The sequence below is a fragment of the Coenobita brevimanus genome, chromosome 53, assembly GCF_032717465.1.
Source record: "Coenobita brevimanus isolate Jiangsu-jjx chromosome 53, ASM3271746v2, whole genome shotgun sequence".
Classification (NCBI taxonomy): domain Eukaryota; kingdom Metazoa; phylum Arthropoda; class Malacostraca; order Decapoda; family Coenobitidae; genus Coenobita; species Coenobita brevimanus.
The window spans coordinates 44,625,447-44,642,355 of NC_137006.1; the positions used below are offsets into that span (position 1 = coordinate 44,625,447).

The 16,909-nt window shown below is 43.9% G+C and overlaps 1 protein-coding gene across 1 annotated transcript; it reads right to left on the minus strand.

Moving 5' to 3' along the window:
- Positions 1-7,141: 7,141 nt before the first annotated feature.
- On the minus strand, positions 7,142-16,197 carry LOC145400831 (uncharacterized). The gene is made up of 8 exons (XM_080273266.1): positions 16,193-16,197; positions 14,914-15,049; positions 12,720-12,761; positions 11,549-11,666; positions 10,049-10,134; positions 9,155-9,434; positions 8,053-8,242; positions 7,142-7,298 (listed from the first exon to the last, which is right to left on the minus strand). Exons 1-8 carry the CDS (start codon positions 16,195-16,197, stop codon positions 7,142-7,144), a joined length of 1,014 nt encoding a protein of 337 aa, XP_080129392.1.
- Between the last annotated feature and the right edge of the window lie 712 nt (positions 16,198-16,909).

A 16,909-nucleotide genomic window follows, 5' to 3' on the forward strand; every position in this document is an offset into this window, starting at 1 on the left:
AGCCAGACCACGACAGACAAGTCATGTGTGTGTGTGTGTGTGTGTGTGTGTGTGTTATCAATCATCATCATCCCAACACAATCCTCACTTTCAATGGTGTTTGTGTGTGTGTGTGTGTGTGTGTGTGTGTGTGTGTGTGTGTGTGTGTGTGTGTGTGTGTGTGTGTTATCATCATCACATCCCAATCCTCACTTCGAATGGGTAAAGCAGGAATATACTGTTGTGCTACCCGTCTGACTGATCGAGCAGACCCATTAACCACAAGCAATATATAAAACACTAAGAGATGACAAGACGAGTTCTCCCTTTTCCCGCAATCTACCATCTTCCTTTTGGTAGACAGGGAAGTAGCTAAGGATTATAATAACAGGCAGTGGAGCAGCCCAGTTATATCAGTGCCACGGCATGAAGGCGTCTATCTTGAGCACAAAGGGGGCGGGATAATTGCCTCAAGTGGTCTACCGATTAGATTATTGAGAGAAAGCAATGGAACAATAGGGGGCGGATGCTACTTCACTAACCAAGCACTATCTAGGAGGCTCCATATCCTTGTCGATCCCTATCATCTCTTCTTTAGCGACTTATTTTTGGATACGGCTGGTTTTTACTCACACTATTCAAGCACTATATAGGGTCGGTTACAGTAGCTCCCTAACACCTCTTCCTCAGCGATTTATTTTGGGGTTACAGCTAATTAGGTTCAATTTGTATGTGACACTGAAAATGGTGGTGTTGGAATGATTTGAATGACACAGAAGAGGATAATTAGGAACAACAAACAAAATAAATCGCACAGGAAGAGGTGTTAAGGAGAATACGAGCCTCGATGTGACTCAGCGTTCCTAAATTCACGTCGACAAGCGTGTATTTATAAAGGATCTGAGATAATTTGCAGGATATGTATGTCTTACAACGATTTTGTCATGTCAGAGTAGTAGTAGTAGTGGTAGTAGCAGTAAACGTAGTAGTAGTAGTAGTAGTAGCAGTAGTAGTAGTAGCAGTGGTAGTAGTAGTAGTAGTAGCAGTGGTAGTAGTAGTAGTAGCAGTAGTAGCGTGTGTTCAGGATAAATGTCTTCGCAAAAATTTTGTCATCTGTCATAATAGTAGTAATAGTAGTAGTTATAAAAGTAGTAGCAGAGTAGTAGTAGTAGTAGTAGTAGTAGTAGAAGAGTAGTAGTAAGTGTGCAGCATAGGTATATCTTCACGGTACGACCATGTGTGTGTTTGTGCGTGAAAAGATAAAATAACCTGACATTTATTTTTGATGGAAAAAAGGAAAGGATATTAATTTTCCCCTGTCGCTTAGTTTATACACACACACACATGCTCTCTCTCTCTCTCTCTCTCTCTCTCTCTCTCTCTCTCTCTCTCTCTCTCACACACACACACACACACACACACACACACATACACACACACACACAGCAGCGATAATTCTAACCCTCATCATAACTGCGTCTTTTCATTCCTTCTAAAGCCACGTTCTTTCAGCCACGCGAGAATGAGTGACTGAGGTGGGAGTGCTTGTGGTCGGGCCAATTCTAGTACCAATAAATAAATAAATAAATAAATAAACCAATGACATGCTTTTATACAGATAAGTGGGTTCATAGGAGCCTGTTCAAATATTTCATTGAACATCACACACACACACACACACACACACACACACACACACACACACACACACACACACACACAATGATAAAAGTACACTAGTGCCCTTTTTTCTAAACCTCGCTGCGGACATGGCTAACGTCGGTAAAGGAAGCTCGCTAACAACTTTTCCTAAGCGATTTAATGTGCTGATTACTCCTTACTGTCCTATTCTGTGCTACACAAATCCTTCTAACACGGCCATACTCTGCATAAACAACGTACAAAAAGGGTACTAACCAGCCATAAAAAATAAATCGCTAAGGACGCGGTGTTAGGGAGCTTCCTTACCCCAAAAATCCTAACCGCCACATTCCGCATAAACATAACAGAAGGATATTACCCAGCCATTTCCAAAAATAAATCGCTCAGGAAGAGGTGTTAGGGAGCTTCCTTACCTAATGACAAGAGGATGTTAACTAGCCATGTCCAAAAATAAATCGCTAAGGAAGAGGTGTTAGGGAGCTTCCTTACATTAAAATTCTACCTAATTTACATCAATAGTGAGATTTTCTTCCTTTAGCATCTTACTTCACGTAGCTCAGAGACAGAAAAAGACAATACTACAGCTCTACATCCTTTTCATGGCACTTCTTCGTGACTAGCATCATATTCTAGTGTTAATCTCCCGTCACACCTCAGCATTCAAGATGGAGAGATGGCATTTCTAGGCCAAGTTAGAGTGAAAGGCGTATAATATAGCTATCTTACAGTACTACGTGTTCTCTCTCTCTCTCTCTCTCTCTCTCTCTCTCTCTCTCACACACACACACACACACACACACACACACACACACTCACTATAGCAGAAGAAAACATTATATACCGTAGAGTGCACACGTACCCTTATATAAGAGTTCAGTCACCGATCCTTGGCAAATGAAACTTTAGGAATTTATATAAGACACACACACACACACACACACACACAAACACACACACACACACACACACACACACACACACATACACACACACACACACAGAGGCAATCATCACCATCATCATCATCATCATCATCCAACCAACCCAACCTTCCAACCTTTCCTTCCCCCACCACGATGCGTCTGCTAATAACTCTTTCTTTCTTTCTTTCTTTTTCTTTTATGCAAGGAAGGAAGAACCAAAGGCCAGGAGTCCGGAAACCGTTCCCTCCAAGAAAAACAAAAACAATACAAAAGAGAGCCAAATTCAAGATCCATTCATTTCGAGATGCCTGGACACACTGCGTTTGAAAGACTTGAGATCAGAGGAAGCAGGAAATACAGACAGAGGGAGACAGTTCCAGAGCTGACCCTAGCTTATGCAGATTATTTCAGTGTTCTAATCTTACATGGTTCCCTGTAAGTGGCCTTTGGTTCCTTCTTCCTTGCATTAAAAAAAAAAAAAAATGGTTTGAACTAGTTAGAATAATTAGAAGGAATGCATGCCCTTCCGAGATTAATCCTGTCCAGCCCAAACACATCTAACAAACATAGACTAACACCTTCAATCTAACGCTAACAAATCTAACTTAACCCCCTAACGATACTCAAATTAACCAAACATAAAATAATAAAATGTACTTAGAATAATCTTACTGTGGAGATAATATGGCGGTAAATTGTCTATCTATAGCCAGACCCTCAATCTCATAAGGTGTGGCCACAAACAAATCGCCTCCATGTCACCCTGTCCCCTGCCATATCGCTACCCTCCCCCCAACTTACACCCGCCTCTCTCATATACCTCTCTTCTCCATCCCTCCACATTATCCTTGGTCTCACCCTCCCTCTCCCCCTCTCCACCTCGCTCAAATACACTCTCCTAGTTAGTCTCTCACTCTCCATAATTACCAATGATTAAAAAAAGCATCAAGACCATTTACATTCCTTCCTTCCACTATCGCCAGGTGTATACTGATTACACCTGCACCCTCCACATTAACTTCTGTTCTAAATACACCTTTCCCATAATCACCTGTAATTAAGCGTATTCCATTATCACCTGTATCGATTAATTACACCCAATTACCGTAACCTTCACCTGCGTCACTACACCCAGAGTATAAAAATTTACACTCATTACACGTGTCAATGTCTTCCATCATCATACTAATCTCTACTCCTTTCACCTTAATTTGGCCCAGATTTTCGTTCGTTTGCAGCTTATTTCACATAGCTCACTGACAGTAAGACAGTACTGCCCCCGTTCTACATTCCTTCCATTGCACTTCTTCGTGACTAGCATCATATTCTAGTGTGGCTCAGTGGCAGAAAAGAGTGCTACGGCTTTACATCTTATCACCTTAAACTCTCTCTCCCAGTCCCTCATTATTCCTTCCTTCCTTCCTCTTCTCTCTCTCTCTCTCGGCGGTGTATGCCAGGGATGAATCGTACTTATAAAAATTCTTAAATTGAGAGAATTTTTAAAAACAGCTTAGCGTCTTTTATGAATACGAGGTTAAATTCAGGATATGGCCTCTTTGGCTTGGTTTTTGGTCATTATTTTTTTTTTGGCCAATAGTTCCCAAGGGTCCGGCGATAAACAGCTTGGTAGTTCTAGCAGTAGTGGTGGTGGTGGTAGTAGTAGTAGCAGTGGTGGTGGTGGTGGTAGTAGTAGTAGTAGTAGTAATAATAATAATAATAATAATCACCTTCATCATCATCATCATCATAATAACGGTAGTAGCAGTGGCAGTAGTAGTAGCAGTAGCAGCAGCAGGCCAATAGCAGTAGCAGTAGTAGTAATAATAATAACAGTAGTAGCAGGAGTGGTAATAGTAGTAGTAGTAGTAATAGTGGTAGCACAAGTCATGGTCGTCAACATCATAATCTAAACAGGAGTGAATCAAACCAAAATCACAGGATGTTTGTAGTGTAGCCGACCTTTAGATGGCGCGATGTGAGTCAAAGGGTATTCTGTTACGGAAGCTCCCTAACTCCACTTCCTAGGCGATTTATTTTGCATATTACACCTTGCCGTCCACTTTTGTGTTGCCTAAAATATTCAAATATCACCATCCTCTGCAAACACAGCGTACAAAACGGTATTAGCCAGCCATATTCGAAAATGTGTCGGTAAGGAAAAGATGTTACGAACCTCCTTATTAGACAAACATACGAGTCAAAATCTATCGTTATCGCCTACGAATATCTCACTTATTGACGTCACAGTTTGTCTTTGGCCGTGATAAGGAATTTATGAATCAATTATCTGCATGAAATCATCTCAATTAATGACCTGGTGGGCGTGGGCAGGAGGGGGGATGGAAAGAGGAATGGTGTTCGAAATTTAGCCCAGGTTTGTCCTAGTTAGGCTAATTTTATTCTAACTTCACCTAATTGTCATCTTCTCACACACACACACACACACACACACACACACACACACACACACACACACACACACACACGTTACCATACCGAAGGGGGTTAAAACTTGAACTGGTATCATTTGGGGGTCTGACTGTCCCGCAAAATAATAATAATAATAATAATAATAAATCAAATCACTAAATCACAAACACACCAACAAAAACGTTTCCTTACCACAGCACCAACAAACACACCACTAAAAACGTTTCCTTACCACAGCACCAACAAACACACCACTAAAAACGTTTCCTCACCACAGCACCAACAAACACACCACTAAAAACGTTTCCTCACCACAGCAGCCACAAACACACCACTAAAAACGTTTCCTTACCACAGCAGCCACAAACACACCACTAAAAACGTTTCCTTAACACAGCAGCCACAAACACACCACTAAAAACGTTTCCTTACCACAGCAGCCACAAACACACCACTAAAAACGTTCCCTTACCACTGCACCAACAAACACACCACTAAAAACGTTCCCTTACCACTGCACCAACAAACACACCACTACAAACGTTTCCTTACCACAGCACCGTCAAACACACCGCTAAAAACGATTTCTGAACCTGCAAATTATCCGGAAACCATCACAAAAAAGAACCTAATCCCACAGCACGTCGCCAAGAAAGTAAAACCGTAGTGAAACAAAGTGATGGTCGGGATAAACGACGATAAAAGTGAAAGTGGCGTGACAAAGGACGCTGGCGGGAAAGTGAGAGGGAAGGAAAGCACCTCCTCCCACGCAGAACGCTACTGAACCCCTGGATACAGTAAAGGATGTTTGTTCTAATCAGGGGCTTCACATATGGGGGAGAATTCCTTTCAGAGAGGAAATTTGAACATTCCAGGGGTGGAAAGAACAGATAAGACCAAAATAACCAAAGTTGCCTTTCTGATGTGTTGTTGGTTATAGATCTGATAGACTGTACTCTATGGTCAGGTGCTTTTTGGATTTTAATGTACACTTTTCAAGAATAAGGTCCGAGATTTCGTCCTCAGATAATTATTGCGCTACAGATAAGTGGAAAACATCTAAAATATTCCCCAAACTTAGTACAAACCTCCATAACACCGCGAAATTTCGTGCCATTACGTTAAAAAGTACAGCTAAATGGAGCCGGATCATTCTAGAATTTAGTTATTTAAAATTACTCCCCCCGAATGGAAGGGGGGTGGGATAGTCCTTCCTTTGGTGCTGGGGTGAATCATCGAAGACCTTCTGGCAAATGTGGGGAAAGGCCAGGAAAAATATGGGAACCTCTATTCTCACCTGACAAAGCAACAATTGTATTAAAATCCTACTTATCTATCTATCTATCTACTGCCAGACACCTTAATCCTGTAAGGGGTGGCCACAAGCACACCGCCTCCATGTCGTCCTATCCCCCGCCATTTCTCTGCCCTCCCCCCAGCTCACATCCTCCTCTCTCATATACCTCTCCACTCCATCCTGCAACTCCTTCCTTCCCCACAACCGCCTGGGAAACGTCAACCAACTTCTGATCGCAAAAGCACATATATAAAGTTTTATTTAAATCAACACATAAAATACATATACATTCAATACATTCAATAATTCCAGATGATGAAAATGGATAGGTCTGGGTACTGGATAGGCCTGAAAAATGGATAGGCCGGGTAATGGATAAACTTGAATAAATGACTTTCTATTGTTTTATCCACAAGGGGCAGTGATAAAAATACAATATAATAAATACATTACCTGTCTACAATAACTACAACACATCTACTTATACTGTTGATATAATGTGCGAGTATAATGCATAATAAAGTATAATGCATCTGGTATACTTAATAATATAACATGGGATTATACAATACAGAATATATTATCAAACATCTAAATATAATACAGTTTAGTAATTATCATGAACGTAACATTAAAAAGGAATGCTACTACTACTACTACGACTACTACCACTACTACTACTACTACAACTACCACTATATTTATCCCTTTCGTGTGGCTTAGATTCATATACCTTACATACAAAATCAATCGATAGGTTTCTCTCTCTCACCACACACACACATACACACACACGCACACACAGATTTCCCACCCCCCTCTCTCTCTCTTTCTCCCTCTCGCTCTCTCTCTAGGTAATCATGGCAGCATAGGTGGCCAGGAACTTAATGACACCTGCTACTGAGAATGGGCACTTCGGGTACTGAACCTGGCAGTCCCCGTCCCTGAGTCCCTCCATCACCGCGTCAGCCACAGGTCCCCGCCCCACGATGTCCACTACGCCGCTCCTGAAGGTGGCACAGAAGGGGGGGGGGAGGTTAACAGTGAGGCTCCTATGACTCAATATTACAGCTGAGCAGACTGAATAATATAATGACAGAATGATATACCAAAGCCGTCTCGACCATGAGGGGGCTAACTGGAAAAGCTTCATAATTACTAGTAACACCACCACCACCACAACAAAAAAAAGACAGATGTGGTCACCATGAATTTCTTGCACATTACTCTGATTCACAACTCTTGTATCTTTTTATTTATTCATTCTGACAATACCTAGATGATTTTTTAAGCCTCAAGAAAACCCCAACGTCTGAAATGACACACAGGAACATATATACAAACCACTGGACGTTTTAATATACAGTAACACATGGCCAAATTGCTGGACCATTTTTCTCAGAGTTATTATAGAACCAAACTGGACAGCCTGGTGAAAAAGTGACTTCATTTTGTTCTGATTTCCCCCACTGTATCTGTTAAATATTTCCTTACATCCCTTGCCTCCTTTTACCTGTCTACTCGACCTTTTATGCACTTTCCCCATCCCCTTTCACACCCTTCCATCTATCCATCCATTCACCCTTAACTTGTCAATCCAGCCGTCTTCTTTGTCGCTCTACTATTATTCATAACTTCCTTCCTTTTACCTCTCTGCACTCTTCCTTTCCGCTTTACCATCCATCCATCCTTCTTTACCTCTCCAACCTATCTTTCCTTTCCTCTTTACACCCTCCCATCCATTCATCCATCCATCCTCACCTAGCCAATCCAGCCACAATCATCTGCGTTGAGTCGGCGTTTCCACTCTCCACGCTGGCCTCGGAGCTGTCCACGTAGGAACACACGGCCCTCTGCATACACGACGTGGCATCCAGGTCGTACTGGGCCAGGGCGTCGTCAATCTGGGTCAGGATCGAGGTCAGGGGGGACAAGGGGAGGAGGGAGCCCGCTGGAAGGATGGAAAGATATGAGGGTTGAAATGGCAGGGAAGCTTTGGTACTGGAGTGGTATTATGGTGGTATTGTGGTGGTATTCTTGTCTTATGGTGGTACTGTTGTGGTATTATGGTAGTACTGTTGTGATATTGTGGTGGTACTGTTGTGGTACTGTGGTGGTACTGTTGTGGTATTATGGTGGTATTGTGGTGGTACTGTTGTGGTATTACGTTGGTATTATGGTGATACTGTTGTGATATTGTGGTGGTCATGTTGTGGCATTATGGAGGTATTGCTGTGGTATTATGGGGGTACTGTTGTGGTATTACGGGGGTACTGTTGTGGTATTATGGTGGTACTGTTGTGGTATTATGGTGGTACTGTTGTGGTATTATGGTGGTATTGTTGTGGTATTATAGAAAGAGTTGAAAGGCTACGGGTAAGACAGAGCTTGCTGGAGGAATATAAGGAGGTGTGTGGGTTAAAATGGGCAGGAAATCTTTTGTGTTTTTAAGGTATTATGGAGTGAGTTGAGGAGCATTGTGTTACTGTCTGCCTCAAGCCTGTCTCCCTGTTTCTTTATTTTATATGTGGGTCATCTTTGCTAAAACGTCGCTCATAATTCATGTTTCCAAGTCTCCCCGCCCCCCCCTCTCTCTCTCTCTTCCTACCCCCTCCCTCCTACTCACTCCATATCCCCTTTCTGTCACCTCTCTCCACAGTCCCCCCTCTCTCCCACTCCCTCTTACATCTCTCCACATTCCCCCCATTTCCTCTCCCTCTTACTCTCTCCACATTCCCTCCTCCCTCTCTCCACATTCTTCTCCCCCCTCTCCACATTCTTCTCCCCCCCTCTCTCTCTCCACATCTCCCTCTCTCACTTCTCTCCACATCCCCCCCTTTCTCTCCAAATCTCCCTCCCTCACCTCTCTCCACGTTCCTGCCGTAGGAGGTGGTGGTGGTGGAGTAAGACCCTCCTCCTGTGGCACCGCTCAGATGATACGTTAAGTCCGTGAACAGAGTGGCCAGCTGGGGCAGAAGTAGGGCGGCGCCGAGGATGACCACGCCGATGAAGATGACGGAGGGCCAATTGATATCCATGAGGGAGGCCAGGGCGGAGGTGGTCACGCCTTCAATGTGGTCACCAATGTTCATCAGGGAATGGGTCGGGATGGACAGGAATGGGACGGTGAAACTAAGGCCCAGCTGTGTGTGGGGGGGACAGGGGTGTTTACATATTAGAAAGGGAGGGAGGGAGGGAAGGAAGGGAGAGAAGGAATAAAGGAAAGGGGAGAGGGAGAAAGGCAGAGAGAGAAGGAAAGAAGAGGAGAAGGAAGGCTATAGACAAGGGTGTTAAGAGATCAAGGAAGGAGGAGGGGAGAGGAGGTGACAGGCAGCAGGGAATACGTGGGTACTGACAGGGTTGAGGTGGTAAAGCTGAGGTCCAACTGTATGTTAGAAGATGGGGATGTGTTAGATGAATTAGACGGCAAGAACGGATAGATAAGTGTTAGAAAGCAAAGAATGTGTGTGTGTGTGTGTGTGTGTGTGTGTGAGAGAGAGAGAGAGAGAGAGAGAGAGAGAGAGAGAGAGAGAGAGAGAGAGAGAGGAGACTAGTGGACAAACAGATAGCCAGATATACAGATAGATAAACAGATACACATACAGACAGACAGACAGATAGATAGATACTAACTGATGGAAAATATAATTGGCTTTCTTATAAATTACGGCTAAAATAATCACAATATTACCAACTTACCACCACCACAACTACCACAACTACAACCACCACAATTACAACCACCACCACTACTCACATCAAAGGTCTGTGTACCGTAGCCTGAGCCGGAGTTAAAAGAGAAGAATCGACTCGTGTTGTTCCTGGAGTACACGCCGTCCGGATCTGTGGGGTTTGATGGTGTTAGTGGCTGTACAGATGGTGTTAGAGGCTGCTTAGATGGTGTTAGATATTGCCAGATGGTGTTAGATGATGCCTAGATTTTTTTTTTTTTTTTTTTTTATGTGTCCGACTCAGGGCATAGGCTTCACAGCCTGCTATCAAGGCCCAGCAGTCCTCCTACATACCATACACCTCTACATGTCACCACTTCGGCGCTAACACCCACCGTCCATATTGAATACATGCTAGGGCTGTCTCATACAGGACTGGTGTATTGGTATTAGCGGGGGTATTTTCACGCTACTAAGATGGTATTTGATGCTGCTTAGATGGTGTTAAATGCTTAGATCTATTGCGCAGGACACCAAGACTGGATCCACATAATTTCAACTATCGTCATCATGTACCCAAATATCCACACACTTCACCTGGCAATTAAGCTGTTTCCGGTGCCCCAAACGTGCCCATACACCTTTCCTAGCTCACAGGGGTTAAGCAGATTTCAATATACCAAAAAAAACTATATTGTGACTGTTCCTGGCTCTCCCACACGTGCAGTAAGCCTAAAAAATATCGCACACCTTACTGCACGTATCCTGAAGCACGTACGAGCTGTGATTAGGCCTCAAAATGCTGTGTTCTTTAAGGTACTAGGTTACGAAAGTTATGTGTGGCCTATTAAGCTTGTCCACTTTCTCATCCATCGTACCCTAGGTGTTCCATACTTTTGCGCTGACTGTACCATACCTGTTTCATATAGCTCAATTCCATCCCTCCATATCATCCTCGGTCTCCCCCTTCCTCTTCCCCCCTCCACCTCACTTACATATACTCTCCTAGTTAGCCTCACACTCTCCATCCTCTCCACATGGCCAAACCACCTCAGTGTATTTCACCTAATGCTATCTATCACATCCACAAGGCTCCTTCACTTCCTCATTTGTCAGTCTGTCTCTCCACGCAACTCCACATACTCCGCTCAAACTTCCACCACATCCACAACCACAAGGCTCCTCCACTTCCTCATTTATCAGTCTGTCTCTCCACGCAGCTCCACATGCTCCTCTCAAGCTTCAATCACATAAAAAGGGAATGTATATTATGACTGTTTATATTATATTTATATTATTATCTTTGGCCATGTGGAGAGGATGGAGTGACAGACTGACAAGGAGAGTGTATATGAGTGAGGTGGAGGAAGGGAGAGGGAGGGGGAGGCCAAGGAAGAGATGGAGGGACGGAGTGGAGAGGTATATGAGAGAGGGGGGTGTGAGCTGGGAGCAGGGCAGTGAAATGACGTTGGACAGGGCGACATGGAGGCGATTTGTTTAAGGCCATCCCTTACGGGCTTAAGGCGTCTGGCAAATAGATAGATAGATAGATAGATATTATGAGTGGAGTTTTCTGTGACTCTGACCTGCAAATGACTTGATCGGGGCGCTGTAGCTGGTGCGATGGAAGCCGTTGCTGGCGGTGAGGTTGTTCAAGGAGAGCGGGTCGAACTTGCTGACGTGTCCGTGCAGCTTGTTCAGTTGCTGTGTTCAAAGAGGTTCAAAAAGGTCGTTAAGAGGTTCAAGAAGGATGATAACAGGTTCAACAGAAGAGAATAGAAGTTCAAAAATGGGGTTAAGAGTTTAAAAGAGGTTCAAAAAGACGTTAAAAGAGGTTAAAGAAAGATTATATGAGGTTCAAAAGAAGAGATTAAAAGGAGTTCAAATATGGGGTTAAGAGGTTCAAAAAGGTTCAAAAAGGGGTTAAGAGAGAGAGAGAGAGAGAGAGAGAGAGAGAGAGAGAGAGTTATAGCTTCTCAGATTATATCACTAGTTAGATGGCCATAATTTACTAAGCTAAAAATTACTATACTCTCTTCAGTTTAACTATACTCCTGTCACTCTAACTTGGCCTAACATCGCCATCTCTCCATCTTGATTTCTAAGTTGTTGCTGGAGATAACACTCGAATAGGATGCCAGTCACGAAGAAGTGCTACGGAAAGGATATAGAGCCACAGCAGTGTCTTTTCTACCAATGAGATTAACACTCGAATAGGATGCTAGTCACGAAGAAGTGCTACGGAAAGGATATAGAGTCATAGCAGTCTTTTCTACCTATGAGATTAACACTCGAATAGGATGCTAGTCACGAAGAAGTGCTATGGAAAGAAGGTAGTGTCATAGCATTGTGTTTTTCTATCAATAAGCTACACAAGGACGAAAATCTGGGCCAAGTTAGAGTAAAAAGAGCATAGGTGTTAAATTTGGGTCTCTCCTGCTAGTCACGAAGAAGTGCTACAAAGCCGTAATATTGTCTAATGATACCAATGAACGACGTGAAATAAGCTGGAAAAGTACGAAAATCTCTGCCATTTTAAGGTGATCGAACTACAGGCTTAAAAAAAGGAAGCTCCTTGGCACATCTCCTCAGCGACGTGGATCTGGTTAATATCCTTTTGTGCGTTGTACATGCAGAGTATGGCGATGTTGGAGGGAGAATAGGACAGTAAGGTGTAATAAGCAAACTAAATCGCTTAGGAAAAGGTGTTAGGGAGCTGCCTTAATCGACAATACAGGTCTTTGTGTTGGAACTGACCTGCGCTGTATCGGCCGAGCGGTAGGAGGAGCGGGGGGCAGCCTACGGGTACAGGTGGTTACAGTTAGTTCCAGAATAAACTAGAGGGGCACTCAGGGAGCGCATACCTCCGCCAATGCCGGATCCGGATCCGCCCCAAATTTAATCAATTCTTTTTTGGCCCATGGCCCACCCTTTCACAAAATTTCATTGAAATTCATTGAGAACTTTTGGAGATATGGTGTGAATAAACAAATAAAAAATTCCGGATCACAACCAGAATCTAATTCATTGTTCACTGGGCCATACCCTACCCCTCCAAAAATTTTCAGCAAAATCCATTCATAACTTTTTGAGTAATCCTGCTAACAGACAGACGGACAATCCAACCAACCAACCAACCAACGCGGGCAAAAACATATACCTCCCGGCGAGATCAACAATATGACATTAAACAAAGCAAGACTATCTACCTATCTACAGCCAGACGCCATAATCCCGTAAGGGGTGGCCGTTTGTTCCTGGGTTACTTGTTTTACGGGGATGGGCACTAACCCTCCACCAACCCACTTGTGGACACGTAAGGAGCACGTATGGATTGGTTATATGGTTACCACCCAGCTTTGTAAATAGTTTCCTGGTTTACAGAACACCATCTGGCTTGTCACTCAATGTAAAGCCACGTGAAAAGGAAAGAAGAGTAATAAAAGGCGACAGGAAAGATGGGAGAAATAGCAAAACGAGAGGCCAGACGCAGAATTAGTTACAAAATAGAAGGTAGTTACAAAATAAGTGATAGTCTATTACCCAAGCGTTACAGTAGTTACAAAATAAACAAAATGACACTAGAGAAAGCAAGATACCTCAATAATATTACCTGAGCGTTACGGAATACTTCAAATTAGTAACACAATACACAATATGACGTAAAAGAATAGACGATACTTTCACCGCCAAGGCTGACTTCAGGCTGAATGACACCGTGAAAACCTTAAGTCATGTGAGAATCTAAAATCATATGCCATTCCTACACCACTGTACTCAATAGGTAATACAAAGAAATACAAAATACAGTAAAGAAGAAGTAACGCAAGTAGGAGAGAATCCATGAGTATATACAGTAAAGTCATGTCTTCCACCACCATCCCCTTACCAACTCAGCGGTCGTCATAAACTCACCTGGTCTGTGTGTGTATACCTGAGTCACCGCTGAGTCACTGTGGAGTCAGTAGGTGGGTCAGCAGATGCGAGTCAGATACTGCTGATGAGGTGGTAGTAACTGCAGTCCTGTGGGTCTCTCCATAAACATGTCCTGTGCACAACTGGTCAGCTCTGTAACAGTCCTCATTAGTCTGTTTTGTTTCCTGCCTATGGTATCCAGTCTTCGTGCAAAACAACTGGTCAACTCTGGGATAGTCTTCATTAGTTTGTCTTCCCCTGCCTACCATTTACAGTCATCATGTATTGAGCCTGTAAACTTCTCTCATTTCTTACTCCCTGCCTGCAGTCTCCACACCTTACAACGTCATGTCTCCAGATATCTCCACGTGAGAGGAAGTACCAGGGCTGTCGTTTATTGCACTTTCTATGAGAGGAAAGAAATTGGAAGGACTGATCCTCAGTAGAGAAAAAACTAGCTAACTCAACAATGTCCTATCTTATGTAACAAGATGGTGCTGGATAAAGAGCACGGCGCTACAGTAGAAGCAGTTACTAGTCAGTGGGCCGGCAATCCCTGCTGCGTCGCAGGAACGGCTCACCCAGTGTTGCAATGGTCCAATGTGTTATTAAACGATTATCCACGTATGTCATGGAAGCACAAAGCACAAGCCGACAAGAAATTAAAAACCTAAGAGGAGGAGAAAACTGTAGCAATAAAAAGACCTAAATAACGATGCACATGTCCCGCAACACACCAGGCTGGCCATTTCCATGTCCTCAAAGAGGAGGACATTAAAGCGGCAGGGATTTAGCACACCTAATATGATGATCGTAGTCTATAAAAGTACTGCATATACTTGAATTTCAGTTTACACACACACACACACACACACACACACACACACACACACACACACACACACACACACACACACACACACACACACATGCCCTACACGTGATGCATACGCGTACCCAATGCACCAACAGGCTAACGTTTGTCTTTCATTACTGTACCGCGGGAAAGTACGATACTGAGATGGTGGCGGTGTACCTGTGAGGGCGGTGCAGCTGCTACTGAGTGTACTGGTGACGAGGCAGCGGAGATCTGGTCCTTTCGTGAAGAGCTGGATGTGTACTGGTCCTTTACCGAGGGTGTGAAGAGAGGCAGGGTTAAGCCACCAAGCCCACTGGAAATTATAACATGCATCACACACCATCATAGCAGGCCATTCAGTGCATCACTTACCTCATTCACACCACACTACACCACACCATACTACACTACACCACCACACCACACCACACCACACACCACACCATACTACACTACACCACCACACCACACCACACCACACCACACCACACACCACACCATACTACACTACACCACCACACCACACCACACCACACCCCACCACACACCACACCATACTACACTACACCACCACACCACACCACACTACACCACACCATACTACACTACACCACCACACCACACCATACTACACTACACCGCCACACCACACCACACCACACCATACTGCACTACACCACCACACCACACCACACCATACTACACTACACCACCGCACCACACCACACCACACACCACACCATACTACACTACACCACCACACCACACCACGCCCCACCACACACCACACCATACTACACCACACCACACCACACACCACACCATACTACACTACACCACCACACCACACCACACCACACACAACATCATACTACACTACACCATCACACCACACCACACAACACACCACACCACACTACACTACACCACGACACCACACCACACCACACACCACACCATACTACACTACACCATACTACACACACACACACACACACACACACACACACACATAACGAACCTGATGGACGGAGAGACGTGGAGTTTCTGAGAGGCTGAAGGACGTATCATCATCATCATCATCACCATCATCATCACCACTACCACCGCCGTCATCATCTGCAATAATTAAATATGTTTGGGCTTAATCATTATCATTATTACCTTATCATCATCATCATCATCACTATCATCACCACCACCAATATCATCATCACCACTCCCCACCCCCACCACCACCACCATTAAGATCATCATCACCACCACCATCACCACTACTATCATCATCATCATCATCACCACCACCATCACCACCACTACCATCATCATCATCATCTGTAACAACCTAATTAGCCAAAAGTATATGACTATTACCGTTCATCTCAGCCATCATCACCTTTTCACTTCTATACATCACACACCATCATCATCACCATCATCACCACCACCTCATTACCTCATCTCCATTAGTATCATCATTACCACGTCGCCATCATTACCCTGAAGCCTGCGGTAGTTCAGTAATTAACCCTTTCAGGACGATGATATAAAAGTCAATTTCTTACCGTACTGAGAGAGAGAGAGAGAGAGAGAGAGAGAGAGAGAGAGAGAGAGAGAGAGAGAGAGAGAGAGAGAATGTGTCTGTCTGTGCAGTAGTATGTCCTTCCATGTGCCCTTCCGTGGTATGCCCAATCATAGTTTACCGGAAAATTTTGTTATATTGTACTGTACTCGACGGCCTAAAAAAAAATCTCTCTCTCTCTCCCTCTCTCTCTCTCATTTATATCATACATACATATAAATCTCTTCCCTATACTAACCTTATAACACTTCAGATTCATTTCTCTGCTTGCACTCCCTTCTGCCTCTGCCTGAACCCCCCTGTCTGCTTACTCTGCTCAAATCACTGCTTATATCACTGCTGCTTTACCGTCTTCATGTCCAGGTCAGCAGATTCACTAGTAATTCTGCTTTTTTCCCAATTCTCTGCTCTCCTTTTCCTTCTCTCTGCTTACTTCTATCTTCCTTCCACTCCTGCTTAATTTCTGCTTATCTCTGCTTTTCTCTGCTCCGCCCGGCGTCCCTACTCAGCGAGAAATGAGCAGGGTGGGTGGAGGGTTGCGCCTTTTGTACCCACTTTCTAAATCACCCACCATGGAGAGAAAGAGAGAGA

Excerpts from the sequence above, each read along its gene's own strand:
- LOC145400831 (XM_080273266.1), bottom strand. Across the intron at positions 11,667-12,719 it reads GCTCGGCCGATACAGCGCAG|CAACTGAACAAGCTGCACGG; the intron begins GTCAGTTCCAAC and ends CTTTGAACACAG. Across the intron at positions 9,435-10,048 it reads ACGGTACACAGACCTTTGAT|CTGGGCCTTAGTTTCACCGT; the intron begins GTGAGTAGTGGT and ends CCCCACACACAG.